Source organism: Mauremys mutica, chromosome 18 (assembly GCF_020497125.1).
Source record: "Mauremys mutica isolate MM-2020 ecotype Southern chromosome 18, ASM2049712v1, whole genome shotgun sequence".
NCBI lineage: Eukaryota > Metazoa > Chordata > Testudines > Geoemydidae > Mauremys > Mauremys mutica.
The window spans coordinates 15,932,647-15,946,233 of NC_059089.1; the positions used below are offsets into that span (position 1 = coordinate 15,932,647).

General features: G+C 48.1%; 2 protein-coding genes across 3 annotated transcripts in view; one reads left to right on the top strand and one right to left on the bottom strand.

Annotated features, from left to right (window-relative positions):
* The window catches only part of SLC25A25 (solute carrier family 25 member 25), a 34,791-nt gene extending 32,922 nt beyond the window's left edge, over positions 1 to 1,869 (bottom strand). Inside the window, exon 1 of the mRNA XM_044992787.1 lies at positions 1,457 to 1,869. Within this exon, the coding sequence (XP_044848722.1) occupies positions 1,457 to 1,711 (255 nt within the window). The 5' untranslated portion in view covers positions 1,712 to 1,869. The remainder of the gene's footprint in view (positions 1 to 1,456) is intronic.
* A 298-nt stretch (positions 1,870 to 2,167) lies between these two features.
* On the top strand, positions 2,168 to 8,200 carry NAIF1 (nuclear apoptosis inducing factor 1). 2 transcript variants are annotated; one of them, XM_044992234.1, is made up of 3 exons: positions 2,168 to 3,396; positions 5,793 to 6,502; positions 7,545 to 8,200. In XM_044992234.1, exons 1-2 carry the CDS (start codon positions 2,886 to 2,888, stop codon positions 6,263 to 6,265), a joined length of 984 nt encoding a protein of 327 aa, XP_044848169.1. In that variant the 5' UTR covers positions 2,168 to 2,885; the 3' UTR covers positions 6,266 to 6,502; positions 7,545 to 8,200. The 2 variants fall into 2 exon arrangements, with proteins under 2 accessions (XP_044848169.1, XP_044848170.1); XM_044992235.1 differs by having other exon boundaries at positions 5,793 to 6,334.
* Positions 8,201 to 13,587: the final 5,387 nt, after the last annotated feature.

Below are 13,587 nucleotides of genomic sequence, written 5' to 3' on the forward strand. Positions count from 1 at the left end.
CATGCAACTGTGGGGCTTCTCTCCCAAGACTAACCTTGCAGCAAGGTTCCACTCCCCAAAGCCAAAGCTGCTTGGAGAGGCCCATTTATGGAAGAGCACCCTCCACAATGGGTTCTGCATGCACTGCTCCCAAATAATGTATCTAGAGCATCCACCAGATGCCACAGCTGTGCCCACAAATCAGCATGGGGTAGGCAGACACTGAATGGCAGCTGCAGGGTAGATACACAGGCAAGCCAGTTATTTTAACAAAATACTTTCAGTCAGGATTACAGCCAGACACTTCCCCATTTGTCTAAGAATGTAAAATCTCAGGAGGCAGACCAGGATGTACTCTCCATGGGGAAAGGGTCCCCTTAGAAACAAAAGGGACCAAGCAGGAAAAAAGCATTAACACCACCTTCTGTATGCACCCCTCACTATCTGATGTGCCAGAGAGCCTCCCACAGGACCCCAAATCCTACTAGTCTCTAGGGCCTGCATCCATCAGTCCCTATAGTCCCCCTCAAATACACACATGGACTGTTTTCAGCTAGACCCCCATGACTCCCTCTGCAGTCCCCAAACCAGCCTAGGCTGTGCCTCAGAATGCAACTTCTCCGGCAAGACCTCGCATTCTTTAGGGATGGTGCTGCCCTCTCTGTCTTGGCCACCCACCCAGAGCTCCCCTTCAGTGTGGTGCCAACCCATTAACAGTCTACTTCCTCCATCTACGCACCCAGAGCCCTCCCTCCCCCCAATGTGATGCAATGCATGCCACCCCCTTTCCCAGCCATGCACCTGGAGGCACATCCCCCCAAAACCTCCCCCCTTAGCATGATGCAATCCCCCCCATCACTCAACTGAAGGCATGCACCGCCTCAATGTGATGCAATCCCCCCTTTCCCCAGTCACCCAGGGGTACGCTCCCCCCCAGCATGATGCAATCATCCTTGTTCCTCGGTCACTCACCTTAGGGCATGCTCTCACCAGACCTCCCGCCTCAGCGTGATGCAATCATCACTCCCCCCTTCCCCGTCACTCACTGGACCCCTTCCCTCAGCATGATGCAATCCCCCTGCCCTGCCCTTCCCTAGTCACTCACTCAGGGGCAGGCCCTCCCTCCGTCCTAGGAAAGTGCAAATCCCCCCCACCCGCTCTTCCCCACTGCGTCACCGTGGGGTACGTCCCCCTCCACCACCACCACCGTGCAACCCCCCCCCCGGCCCTTCCCTACTCATTCACTCGGGGCACGCCCCCTCCCCCGCCCTTCCTCCCTCAATCACCATGGGGTACGTCCTCCCCCCCACCATAGTGCAACTCCCCCGCCGTTCCCCACAACCACCCAGGCCACGCCCCCTCCCTGCCCTTCCCCACTCATTCCCCCGGGGCCCGCCCTCCCGCAGGCCCTGAGCCCAGGCTCTCCTGGGTGCAATCCCAGCGCACCCCCCGGAGCCCTGCCCGCCCGCTCACTCACCCACAGATCCCTCTCGGTGCGGTGCAGCCCCAGCTGCCCCAGCCCCACCGCCAGGTCGTGCACACAGAGCGCGCCGTCCCGGTTCACGTCGAGCTTCTGGAAGAGGGTGTGAAGACGCCGGTGCTCGGGCCCCCCGCAGAGGGAGCGGCCGCCCGCCTCAGACGCCGGAGTGGCGGGTCCTGCCCGAGGGGAGCCGCACGGGCACAATACGCCGCTCACCACAGGAGAGGCCAGAGAGCGCCGCGCACCCGGCATCCTCCAGCGGCTCGCGAAATGCCGGCAAATGGCGGAACTCCCCCTCCCCCGCAGAAAGGAAATGACTTAACGTGCTTCCGGTTCGCGCCGCCAAGCAAAACGCCCACGTGACCCTTTTGTAGCCATTCGGAAAGGCATGTTCACAGGGAACGCGAAGACAACACTACTGACGCACCACGCACCTCTACGTATGAGCCAATCAAATCATGGGAGGTTACATTTACGTCACACGCACGCCTTCGCCTTACCCAATCAGAATGCAGAGGCACTCAGCTAGTACTAGGATTTGGAAAGCATTCAAATTGATGGAGGATTCACATTGGTAAAGCCGCGGCGGAAGGTGGGGTAAGGTGACGACACGTCCAATGGGCTGAGACGCTGACGGCTTCAGCTCGTACTAAATCTTGACAGACAGAGAATACATCCAATAGCCTGGGACAACAGAGGGTACTTAGTGATGACTGGCAGAAATGGCACCCAATGCACTATGGCAGCTGCCTCTGGAGGCGGGATCACTCTTTGACAGGCACCATGCCGGCCCGCGGGCTGGAATGGCGCTGAGGGGAGGCGGTGCCTACTCCTGACAAGCAGCACCCTTGGCCAATACGATTAAGGCGCTGTCGGCGGGAGGTGAGACCTATGTTTGACAGGCAAGCAGGGGGCCCAATGGGCCGAGGCAGGAAAGGGGCTGATTCTGGAAGCCATTACGCCACTGCCGCAGGGTGGAGGCTGTTTAGCGGGGCCTGCTGTGTGGCCGCGGTACGCAATTTGCGTATCTTTTGCTATTGAAGGGGGTAGCACCCCAGGGCCCGTGAGGCCCCTTGGGGCCCCCTCTTTTTTCCTGGCCCTATAGGTCACCAGATCCTGTTAGGTCTTCGGGGCCCCTGGGTCCCACCCCTCTCCTGCCTCCGTTAGGCCCCAAGTCCCTCTCAGGGCCCCTAGTAGCCCTCTCCACCCCTCTCTGGTCCCCCCCTCGGCCCTCTAAGGCCTCCTGCCCTTCTAGGCTCCTCTAGGGCCCTTTTGGGCTCCCAACTCCCTGTCAGGCCCCCAGCCCCAGTTCCTCTCAGGCTTCCTGCCCTTCCAACCCCCCTCTAGGGCCCTTTGCCCCCGCCCTCCGCCCCCAGCCCTTGTCAGGCCTCCAGAGCTCCCATCTTCCCCTCAGCCCCGTCACTCCATGGCCATGGCATCGCCCCTGGCCCCCCCAGCGAAGAAGCGTAAGATGAACTTCTCGGAGCGGGAGGTGGAGATCATCGTCGAGGAGCTGGAACGAGGCAAGCACCTGCTCATCAACCACTTCAACGCGGGGGTCCCACTGGCCACCAAGGCCGCCGCCTGGCACGACATCTTGCGCCGCGTCAACGCCGTGGCCACCTGCCGCCGCGAGCTGCCGGAGGTCAAGAAGAAGTGGTCAGACCTCAAGACTGAGGTGCGGCGCAAGGTGGCGCAGGTCCGGGCCGCTATGGAAGGAGGTGGTATAGGGCAGGATGGAGCCGGCGAGGGCCAGGACGGCGAGGACCCGACTGGTGCCACAGCCACCCCTGTCATACTCACCCCCATGCAGCAGCGAATCTGCAACCTGCTAGGAGAAGCCACCATCATCAGTCTGCCTACTGGGGACTGCACTGCCGGGGATGGTGCTGAGATACCCATCACAGCCTCCACCACCACTGTCACCCTGACCCAGAGTGAGTGCTGCCCCTGATGAAGGTGCTGGATCAAAAGGTCATACAGGGGTCCCTGTAATTCTCCCATGAACAATGAGAAGGGGCCCCGGTACCCATGTGGAGCAGCCTCCATTCCCCAAAAGGGCAGCAAAATGAAATCCTGGCACCTTTTACAATATAGTGAAAATGGCACCCCTATAAGCTCTGGTGCTATAGAGGGGCAGGATATGCAGGTACTGAATGCAGACCACTGTTTGACAGCAAGGTCAGTCTTAAGAACAAGGAAAGCAAGCAGCCTTTTGGGGACTTGGCATCCCAATGCACCTTTGCAACAAACAGGCTGCCCCAGCCTCCTTCTGGGGGATAACTGTAAGGCTGTATCATGGGATGGTTAGTAGCTACGCACAGTTGTCTGTGGTTAAAGCTGATTCAAGCTTATGAGTGGGGTAACAAATCATAAAAGGGAGCAAAGATGGATTAAGGGGGCTTAGTAGAGAAAGAAAGAACTTGAACACTGAGCTTTCTAGACCAGAATAAAAGCTCACGGTACATAGTTATCTGCTCAAATATCTTTCTTCTGCTTTCCTTCCCATTGAACAGCTGCTCATGGTGTTCAGTCTATAAACCCAGCGTACAGATGGAGCAAAATAGGAAACTACAGATATCTCTGGCTATATATATTTGTTAAGCTAGTTTATACAAAGCTTCCTTGAGATGTTTAGATGTTCAGAGATATCTAGTTGAAACAGCAGCACCTAGCTGTTTTGACACTGTGATGAATAAGTGAAACCTATTTTGTCCTGCAAAGGCTGAGATTAAGAGATTTGTCTTCTGTGTCTACTCCCAGCTCTTCCTCCATCCCCCACCCTCTTGTGAGTTATGAAAGATGGAAGCACATTTCTCTTCCTTCTGTCTTTAGAAATCTTTTTCTGGGTCTGTGGAGATGTTCTAGTGGATGCTTGAGCAGCCAAAGGCATTCTGACCAATGCCATTTCATTTCTTACTTGTCTTTTGTGTCCACTTATTAATGTTCCTTGGAAAGCTCCTCTTGAACTGGAGGTTGAGAAGTGGTGTATCTAGGTATATACTGTAGTATTCCCTATGCTTTTTGACCCTGCACTGTACAGGCCTGGGGACAGATCCAGATCAGGAAAGATTAGTCTTCTGTAGGACTAGCTTTCTTCTTTAGTGTTCTACATGCACAGTCTTTTCAGTTTTCTCCTTACGCAGGCACTAAAGCAGAGGTGGGCAAACTTTTTGGCCCGACGGACACATCTGGGTATGGAAATTGTATGGCGGGCCGTGAATGCTCACAAAATTGGGGTTGGGGTGTGGGAGGGGGTGAGGGCTCTGGCTGGGGGTGCAGGCTCTGGGGTGAGGCCAGAAATGAGGAGTTCACGGTGTGGGAGGGGCCTCTGGGCTGGGGCAGGGAGTTAAGGGGCGGGAGGGGAGTGAGGGCTCTGGCTGGGGGTGTGGGCTCGGGTGCAGCTGGGGATGAGGGGTTTGGGGTGAGGAGGGTGCTCCAGGCTGGGGCCGAGGGGTTCAGAGGGCGGGAGGGGGATCATGGGTAGGGCAGAGGGTTGGGGTGCAGAAGGAGGTCAGGGGTGCAGGCTCCAGGCAGTGTTTACCTCAAGCAGCTCCTGGAAGCTGTGGCATGCCCCCCCCCAGCTCCTACGCAGAGGCACGGACAGGTGGCTCTGCATGCTGCCCCGTCCTCAGACGCCACCCCTGCAGCTCCCATTGGCCATGGTTCCCAGCCAGTGGGAGCTGCGGGGGCAGCGCTTGGGGCGGGAGCAGTGCACGGAGCCCCCTGGCTGCCCCTACGTGTAGGAAGCAGAAGGGGGACATGCTGCTGCTTCCGGGAGCTGCACAGATCAGGGCAAGCCCCAGGCCTCACTCCCCAGCAGGAGCTCGAAGGCCAGATTAAAACATCTAAAGGGCTGGACGCAGCCCGCGAGCCATAGTTTGCCCACCCCTGCACTAAACCCCTGGCATGTTCATTTGTTAGTGGTGTCCTATAGGCCAGTGGTTCTCAACCAGGGGTTGAAAGCCCCCTGCGGGGCTGCAAACAGGTTTCAGGGGGGCCACCAAGCAGGGCCAGCATTAGAGTCACTGGGGCCCAGGGCAGAAAGCCAAAGCCCTGCTGCGTGGGGTTGAAGCCTGGGCCCTGAGCCCTGCTACCCAAGGCTGAAGCCAAAGCCTGAGCAATGTAGCTTTGTGGGGGCTCCTGTGGCATGAGGCCCCAGGCAGTTGCCCTGTCGCTACCGTGTTATTGTGACTGCAGTCACTCCCATCTGGCCATGGAGTTTTTATAGCATGTGGCGGGGGGCCTCACAAAGGAAAAGGTTGAGAACCCCTGCTATAGACATTCACCCAAAGAGCTGCAGCCTCTGACTTCTCTTCTTATTTGTGCCTAGTCCCTGCAGAGACAACTTACCATAGTCTGGAGGATGGAGTGGTGGAATACTGCACGACAGAGGCTCCCACAACTGTTACTGCTGAAGCACCCTTGGAGATGATGGCACATCAAGCTGAGGCATCCGTGAAACCCCAGGAGCTGAAAAGCCGAATTGCCCTGAATTCAGCCAAGCTCCTGCAGGAGCAGCGAGTGACCAACCTACATGTGAAGGAGATCGCCCAGCACTTGGAACAGCAAAATGACCTGCTGCAGATGATCCGTCGCTCTCAGGAGGTTCAGGCATGTGCGCAAGAGCGTCAGGCGCAGGCTATGGAAGGGACCCAGGCTGCTCTGAGTGCCCTCATCCAGATCTTACGCCCCATGATCAAGGACTTCCGTCGATTCCTGCAAAGTAATACACCCAATCCTTCGGTAACTGCTGACCCCAGCCATGTGGCCCAGAATGGGCAACAAGATGGCATCATCCAATGAAATAAGGACCGACTGGACTCTTCTCTCAAAAGAGCTACATTTGCTACTGTTGGACGCACTGGGTCAGAGGTAGGAGGAACAAGATCTGCTCTCGTCATTGTGGATTGGTTGAGTTCCCGTCCTCTGGGGTCAAAAGCTGTTCCTGGACAGCATCCTTTTCTATGATGATCCTGCACTATCTGCTTCTGTGGACTCAACATCCAGGATGGCAGCCAGGATGTGTGATTAAACTTGGAAGTTAGTGGTGTTGGATTTGGTTTCTTTTTTTAAAAAGAAAAATATTTTTTCCATATAGATTTCTAAAAAGACAATTAATTATTTTTGTTTCTATCGTAAAAAATGACACCTCTTCCCAAGACATACAGTCTTTAACTGGCTTCTAACACACGGAGGGTCTTGCAGGCATGGCTCATCTTTGAAGGTGCCCAGATACTACAGAGGAGCTAATGCAGTCCAGTCTCTTGCTGGACATTTGTAGAGTAATAATATGGTACCTGAGGTGGTGCAGCCACATCTCTGTGCTGGAGGTTTGTGGATGCTGCTCTTTAAGGGTGAAAGTCACCCCTGTATAGAGGACCACCACAAGGCCTGTCCACAACCTGAATCCCACAGAAGTCCCACTTTAGCTCTCAAAATAGTGGTGCATAGACCTCATGCTGGCCTTCGGCACAGTGGTAAATTTCATCCGAAGCCAGCAGAGGTGTTTTTACATGTGTATTAAATGTCTCGAAACAGTACTTAAGGGAATGAATAAATATGAATTTCATTCAGGTAGGTTTACATACAGATTAACTCAATGGACTAGGTACTGCAGTATAGTTTGAAACCTGTACAGTCTGTTGGCACAACAAGGTGGGGAAAATATGGAGTTTTCAGCACAGCCATAACTCTAAAAGTCTTTGCTTGTGTGAGTTTGTCAACTATTTGCTATTTCAACAGTGTGGGGAGGTTGGTTTTTGTTTACAGTTTGTCATTTGTTTTGTATTTTTAAGACGTTAGAAACAAATTCTGTTGTCTTTAGTCAATATGCAATTGACTTCAGCAGGCATTTTGACTGCCTAAGGACTGTGGGATTTGGCCCCAAATCTTTTTCTTAAGATAATTTTTTCCCCAATATAATCCTTCACACCTCCTATCCTTCCTTCTTTTGGAGCTGTTCTGGCTTTGGGGGCCAGGAACTAAGTAAGAGCACTTAGTTTCATGGGAAGTTGACTTGATAGCGTGAATGTGGTTATTATAAATATGCACCAACTTCATAAATTAATTTTTTTTATTTCAGATGAAAAGCTTCACCTCTACATGTGTAGAAGATGATTGATTTGTTTACAAAAAATAATTTCATTGTTAATGTCTTCCTCTTGCCCCTCCACACTCCACTTGCAGAACCAATGAGTCAAAATTACGGATTAATACTTGCCAAATATTACTGTCAACATGGAACTTTTTTATGCTGAGTTAAATTTGCTGTCGAACTCTCTGTAGGGCTGAGAAGCAGCGAGCTGAAATTCCTGATGGAATGAATTTGATATCTTTCTATAATGATATCTTTCTATAATGATATCTTTCTATAATGGAAATATTGATGGGGCTCTTAACCAGACCAGTACATGGGATATTGCTATATTTAATAACCTTTATTGTATTGGTAGTTCAACTGTCTCTTGGAAGGAGGAGGAAGGGCTAATGAACAGTGTTGTTTGAAAGCTTTGGCCCATGGAAGATCCTTGACCCATCCATTTAAGTCTTCCACTCCGAGTCAGGACAGCACCATCAATGGCTTTCCCACCTTGTTCACCATCTAACCACATCAGTACAATTTTCTTGGCTTGTTTCTCTCAAACCCTGTGGAACCAAATCAATGACTCAGTTGCAGGTTATTTTTAAAACAGACACTGCATCCTATCTGTTTGGTTTTACCTCACTTGTGAATATGAATACCAATATGAATTTTTAATAAAAATCATTTTTTTGGTAAATCACTCTTGGTATATCAGTATTTTCCATGGGAAAAAAAATATGACACAAGGCAGAAAAGGACTCAAAAGTCAGGAAATACCAAAGTTAAGGCTGCACATTCCTTTCAGCAACCTTAACTCTGTCCCCTTGGACACATGCTTCATGATACAGTATTTAGCTGCATGATCACATTCTGTTTCTCAAATAATATCAGTACTTTCTGCAATCTCATCTTGCAGTGGTGATTACTACTCTGTTTATGACAGACAACCATGACTCATGAAAATCACATTGTATTCATCTGCCGTGAGCTGGATGCAGTATAACATCCTAGAATAATAAAGGACAAAGTGCTGGCATTTATAAGGCTTTAGACCGGATTTACATTAACTATTTCAATGACTGCAGCCCAAGAAGTGTTTCTGTAATACCTCTTACTGCAAATAGTTACTACAGGTAGTTGAATGCCTGGCACTTGGAAACACCAATTTGTATGTCAGGGAGAAATATTGTGCTAACACAAATTAATAACATTCAAATGTGTACATAAATTCTCACTCATGAAAAAACTGTAGCAATATTTTAAATATAGTACAAGCTGCCTGCCTGGAGCTCAACCATTGGTCATTAATTGGTTCAGTGGAGTCCTATGAGGAATAAAGAAAAAGATAATGCACTCAAGCTGAAAACTAGATAGTAAACGGAAGCAGCCCAAGAAGGTATCCCAAACTGTGGTTTGGGGGAAAAGGGGGTGTTATACTGATCGAACACAAAAGTAGTGCCTAATAGGGACAGAAAATAAGCAAAGTATCTGGGATGCTGCTCTGTGCCCCAAGCCTGCTGCTTTTTTTTGGAACTGGAGAGTTTGGTAGCCAGCCACCTGGACTGAGGACAGCCATTCACGAATGTACCAAGCAAGGACGTTCTCCAACAGGACACAGCAGATGTGAAAGAGTATAATACAAATGTGATTTGAGGGCTTGTATCAAAAATCACAGAAACTAAGAAACAATGCTATAGAGTACACGCTACTGGGAATTCTAATTTCAGTGGTATATAGCACAAATTTCTAGTGTTGGAGGTTCAGGAGATAAACCTTGAAGTGGTCTCTGGTCCATCAGAGGCCATTCCAGAGTGGCCAGGTTGCTTTATGTGTGCCAGTCCACCCCTGGAGCAAATACATAGTTTTCAAGGTATTCAGCTGGCTGGTGATGTACACTCAGAATTCATTTCAATTCTCTCCAGCAGATGGCACCATATAACAGAATGGAGAAATTGCTGCAGCTGGATAACATGGCCAGGCATTCCACTGAGATCTTAGTTCAGCCACGAGCAATCAGTTATTACTGTATATATTTAAAACCCTACAGCTGGAAAGTCCTACAGTTGCACTGGCAGGGAGACATACCAAACTGATATAAAAAGTCTCCCCAATCTCTACCTCCCATGATTCTATTTGCTCCTCTCACAATTCTCTCTCTCTTCTTTGAAGCTGGCTGACAAGCTGAAAAGAAACTCAGCTTAGCACAGGGGAAAAAAAGCCCTGTGTCCAAACAAAAGACAGGTTGGCTGAGAATGAAAAACAACATACCCTTCCAGCAAAAACAAAGAGCTTGAACATTTGGAACTCCCTTTTTTGATGAGCTCAGTAATGAACAGTATTTCTAGTAAACAAGTTTACTACAGAATAAAAGGGACAGACAAGATATAAAGACAGATGAGTTATGCATTTACAAGCAAAGGGATGGATAAGCATAGCACATGATATGTCTGTATCTCCTGTATATCTGGTGCGCATGTAAGTTACTTTATAGTTTGGTAGCTAGTAACTAGCGAAGTGATAAGAAAGGTGCAAAATGATCTTGATTTGAATTTTTGTCTAAGTTTTTTTCACCCTGGGGTATTTTTTTTTTTAAAGCTTAACTGTCAAGCCTATTTTGGCCAAATTCATCTGTGCTGTAACTCCACAGGAAGTGAGATCAAGTCTGAATTTGGCCTATTGTGTTTAGCTAGGTATGAAAGTCTTAAGTATTTCAGGCCCTTCCATTTTTGCACGACACTCATAAAAGTAACTGGCAGGAGCCTGGTAAATAAATGATCACTTGCACTTTATGACTGGCAATGAAAGGAGTTCAGTAAAGGTTTCCCTCACCTAGAACCTCTGAGATTTGATAGTGGCTGGAGGAAGGGTAGAGAAGAAGAGGAAGAGGGGATCTGGTGACTGCTATGATAGCATCAGCCGGTGAGTGTGATGGATATAGTTCCTACCCCTTGCAGCACATGCACAGCTCCTTGTGCAAGACAGAACCATTTGTAGCACCCACTGGAACAAATAAAAATGTGAATAGGTGTAGATAGATATTATGTGCCATGGTTGTCATGCACCTGCTCGTGTGAGACTCCCAGGAGCAGTGCCAGGAACTGTAGGATGGATGCAAAACTCCACACCTAGTGTGAATGCACCACACCATTGCTGTGTGCTATAAACATAAGACTGTATTCTATAAACAAGACAAAGGCTTCAGGCACTGCAGATGCAAGTTGGAATATGTCAGAAGGAGAAAATGAACTCCATTCTTTTCTGTTGATGTGCATCCCAGAAACAAAGGGAGATTCCTATGAGCTACTTAACATACCAAAGACATTAAGGGAAGATATTGAGACCAGTAAATAAGAAAGGTCATGCAGCTGGAGATTTGGGTTTGTCCATGGGCTCAGAGAAAGGAATCCACTGATTCCAGATTCATATGCTCCCTTTTCTCCATGACTAGTCCCAAATCCCTTCAAACCAGGAGCATACTACTTGGGCTTATCTGTGTTCCCAGTGTGCAACTTTTATGAACTTGGCTGGTATGGTAAGCGTGAAATCAATTCATGATCCTTTATTATCATAAATATTATTAACATACGGAGCTAATAAAAAATACAAGCAGATCAAAGAGGAGCTCACAGTCTGCTATTAAATTAAGCTGAGAAGATACAAGATTAGAGTAACTCAGTAACACAGGATAATCCTACCTAATGAGGATTGGCATACATTTTCCTTTGCACCACTCCCAGTAGCTCTCCAAATCCTGAGCTCTATAAATGGGGTGCATCTCTCTGGAGTAACTTGACACTGAGGCCTCCTCTGCACTAGAGACATTACTCTGTTGCAGCTTGCACTGGTGATGCAAGGTGCAACAAATGCAGTGTGTTCCCACTAGCCATCCTGGTGTGGGGTCACTACTGTCGCACACGGAGCTCTCTGCAAGCATTGCAGAAGCAGTGCAGGTACCTATCCCACAGTATCTGGTATGGGTACCTAAAGCAGGTGCATTGTAGGCATATACAGTATTTGGCAGCAGTATGAAGAATACATTTATGCAGCATAATTAATTTTGTGGTAACAGTTATATTCTGTATACGATAACATTGAAAACTCATTAAAGCTATTATAACTGTATTTATAAGCTGTACTGGAACAGGTCTATTACTATGCTTATATTGTAACAATGACTGTATATAATTTGATTTCCAAGTCTTTGGTGTTTGGCTGCAAATCCGGTTATGTTTTCCAGAGGAGGAAACAATCTATTTTACAAAGCTTGGTGATACACTGATTGGAGACGTCCAGTCTAAGTAATAGGACTAGATGGATCCCCAAAATGCTTTGCACACTTTACTGACCATATCTATCTATCCATCTATCTATCCTCATTTTATCCAGCCCAGCCCCCTTCAAATTTATCTCACCTCACATTTTCCTTGATTTCTCACTATCTCCCTCAATCCTTTTCCCTCTTCTCCCCATCCCCCAAAATATATTTCTGTCTCTTAAAATTATTTCCTACTTGTAATCATTGGTAGCCGTTACTTGGCAACTTCACAGCTACTTGTTCTGCTTGAATTCACTCTCCATTTCCTCACTTTTATATCCTGCTACCCAGTGCACTCTATCATACACCTCCATAGTTATGAACACGTCCATTAGGTCACCTCCAAGCCTCCTGTCTAACCGGAACAAGCTGATGTAGCATATTCTTCAGAGCAATAATATTGTCCAAAAGGGATCAGAGCTAGATTCTGTTCACTAGATTAGGTGTAACCAGGGTTCTGTACAAAACCAATCTAATTCCTCTGATATGTATAATCGTTTTTGAGCAAGAAAGAAGAGCTCAGGTTTTTAAAAAGGATGGAGCAAGGCAATCAGGGACTTAAAAACAATGGGCCAGAGCTTGAGCAGCTGGGGATTCCTTCAGTATGATGAAATCAAGGAGTGCTGTGTAGAAACACCACAGCCAGATGTACAAACCCCTCTCCTTTGAATAAGGGGCATCTCAAGAAGAGGAATGTGTCCAAAATGTAGTGTGCTCTATGGAGTGGTTAAAAACCAACACAATTTAGGGCATCCTGGAGGCTGCTCTAACTTGTGTGTTGGACCAAATCAAACCCTGGCTTTCCTCAGGCCTGGGAGGAGGGAAAGGTCACCTTTACCCCGGCCCACTCTTTCTTTGGTCCTTTGCAGAACAAAGCATAGACAGACCTGAAGATCTGGCCCTATGGGTCAGTTTAATCTCTGAGATAACTCCCTTAATTTATATGGATTTACCATACATATACATTTGATCCAAAGTGAGCAATTTTGACCTGAATTCTGAAAGTAATGTGCTGTCAGTGGAGCTGAGGATGGGGCGATGTAGCCATGCAGCTCCTGACTTGTGGGAAGGTGTGGAGCAGCATTTTGCAGCTGCTTCAGTCTAAAGAGCTAAGGACTTGGAGATGCCATATACTTTCATTATATTCCCTATGATATCTTGATGGAACTAGCTAGTCAATTACATCTTCGCTCATCAGTACACCCCAAATCATACTTTCCTAATTACTGGCCCTTTAAAGATTCTAATTTATCAAGACTCAAATGTGCAGTGAAAATACAGAATACCAACATGGAGAGTTTCAGAATAATAAAGAATCTGTGTCCCAAGAGTTTAATCCCAGTTTCATGAAGCTTCCTTTCTTAGATATATATATCCCTGAGAATCCAACTACAATTGTTATATTGCAGACTGTTCAGCAATTCTCTGGGCATTATTCCAAGTTAATTTATTTTTAACGTCAGGCACATTATTCAATTAATTATAAAGCAAACATTGAGTTTTCAAGAGCTGTTTCTGACAAAGCTGTAGAGTAAATATGCGTGAGAACAGCAGAGCTTAAAATCTCTGTAAATTTTACCATCCAGCCCTGTTGCTATAAACAAAGGAGATAAGTCCTTAGGGGAGTTATTTATTAGAGTGAATCACAATAGATATCCCTAGTGGCCTACTAAAGGGAGGATTAATCCTTTCTCTAGCGATGGAAGTGGATATTCCATACTTCTGACA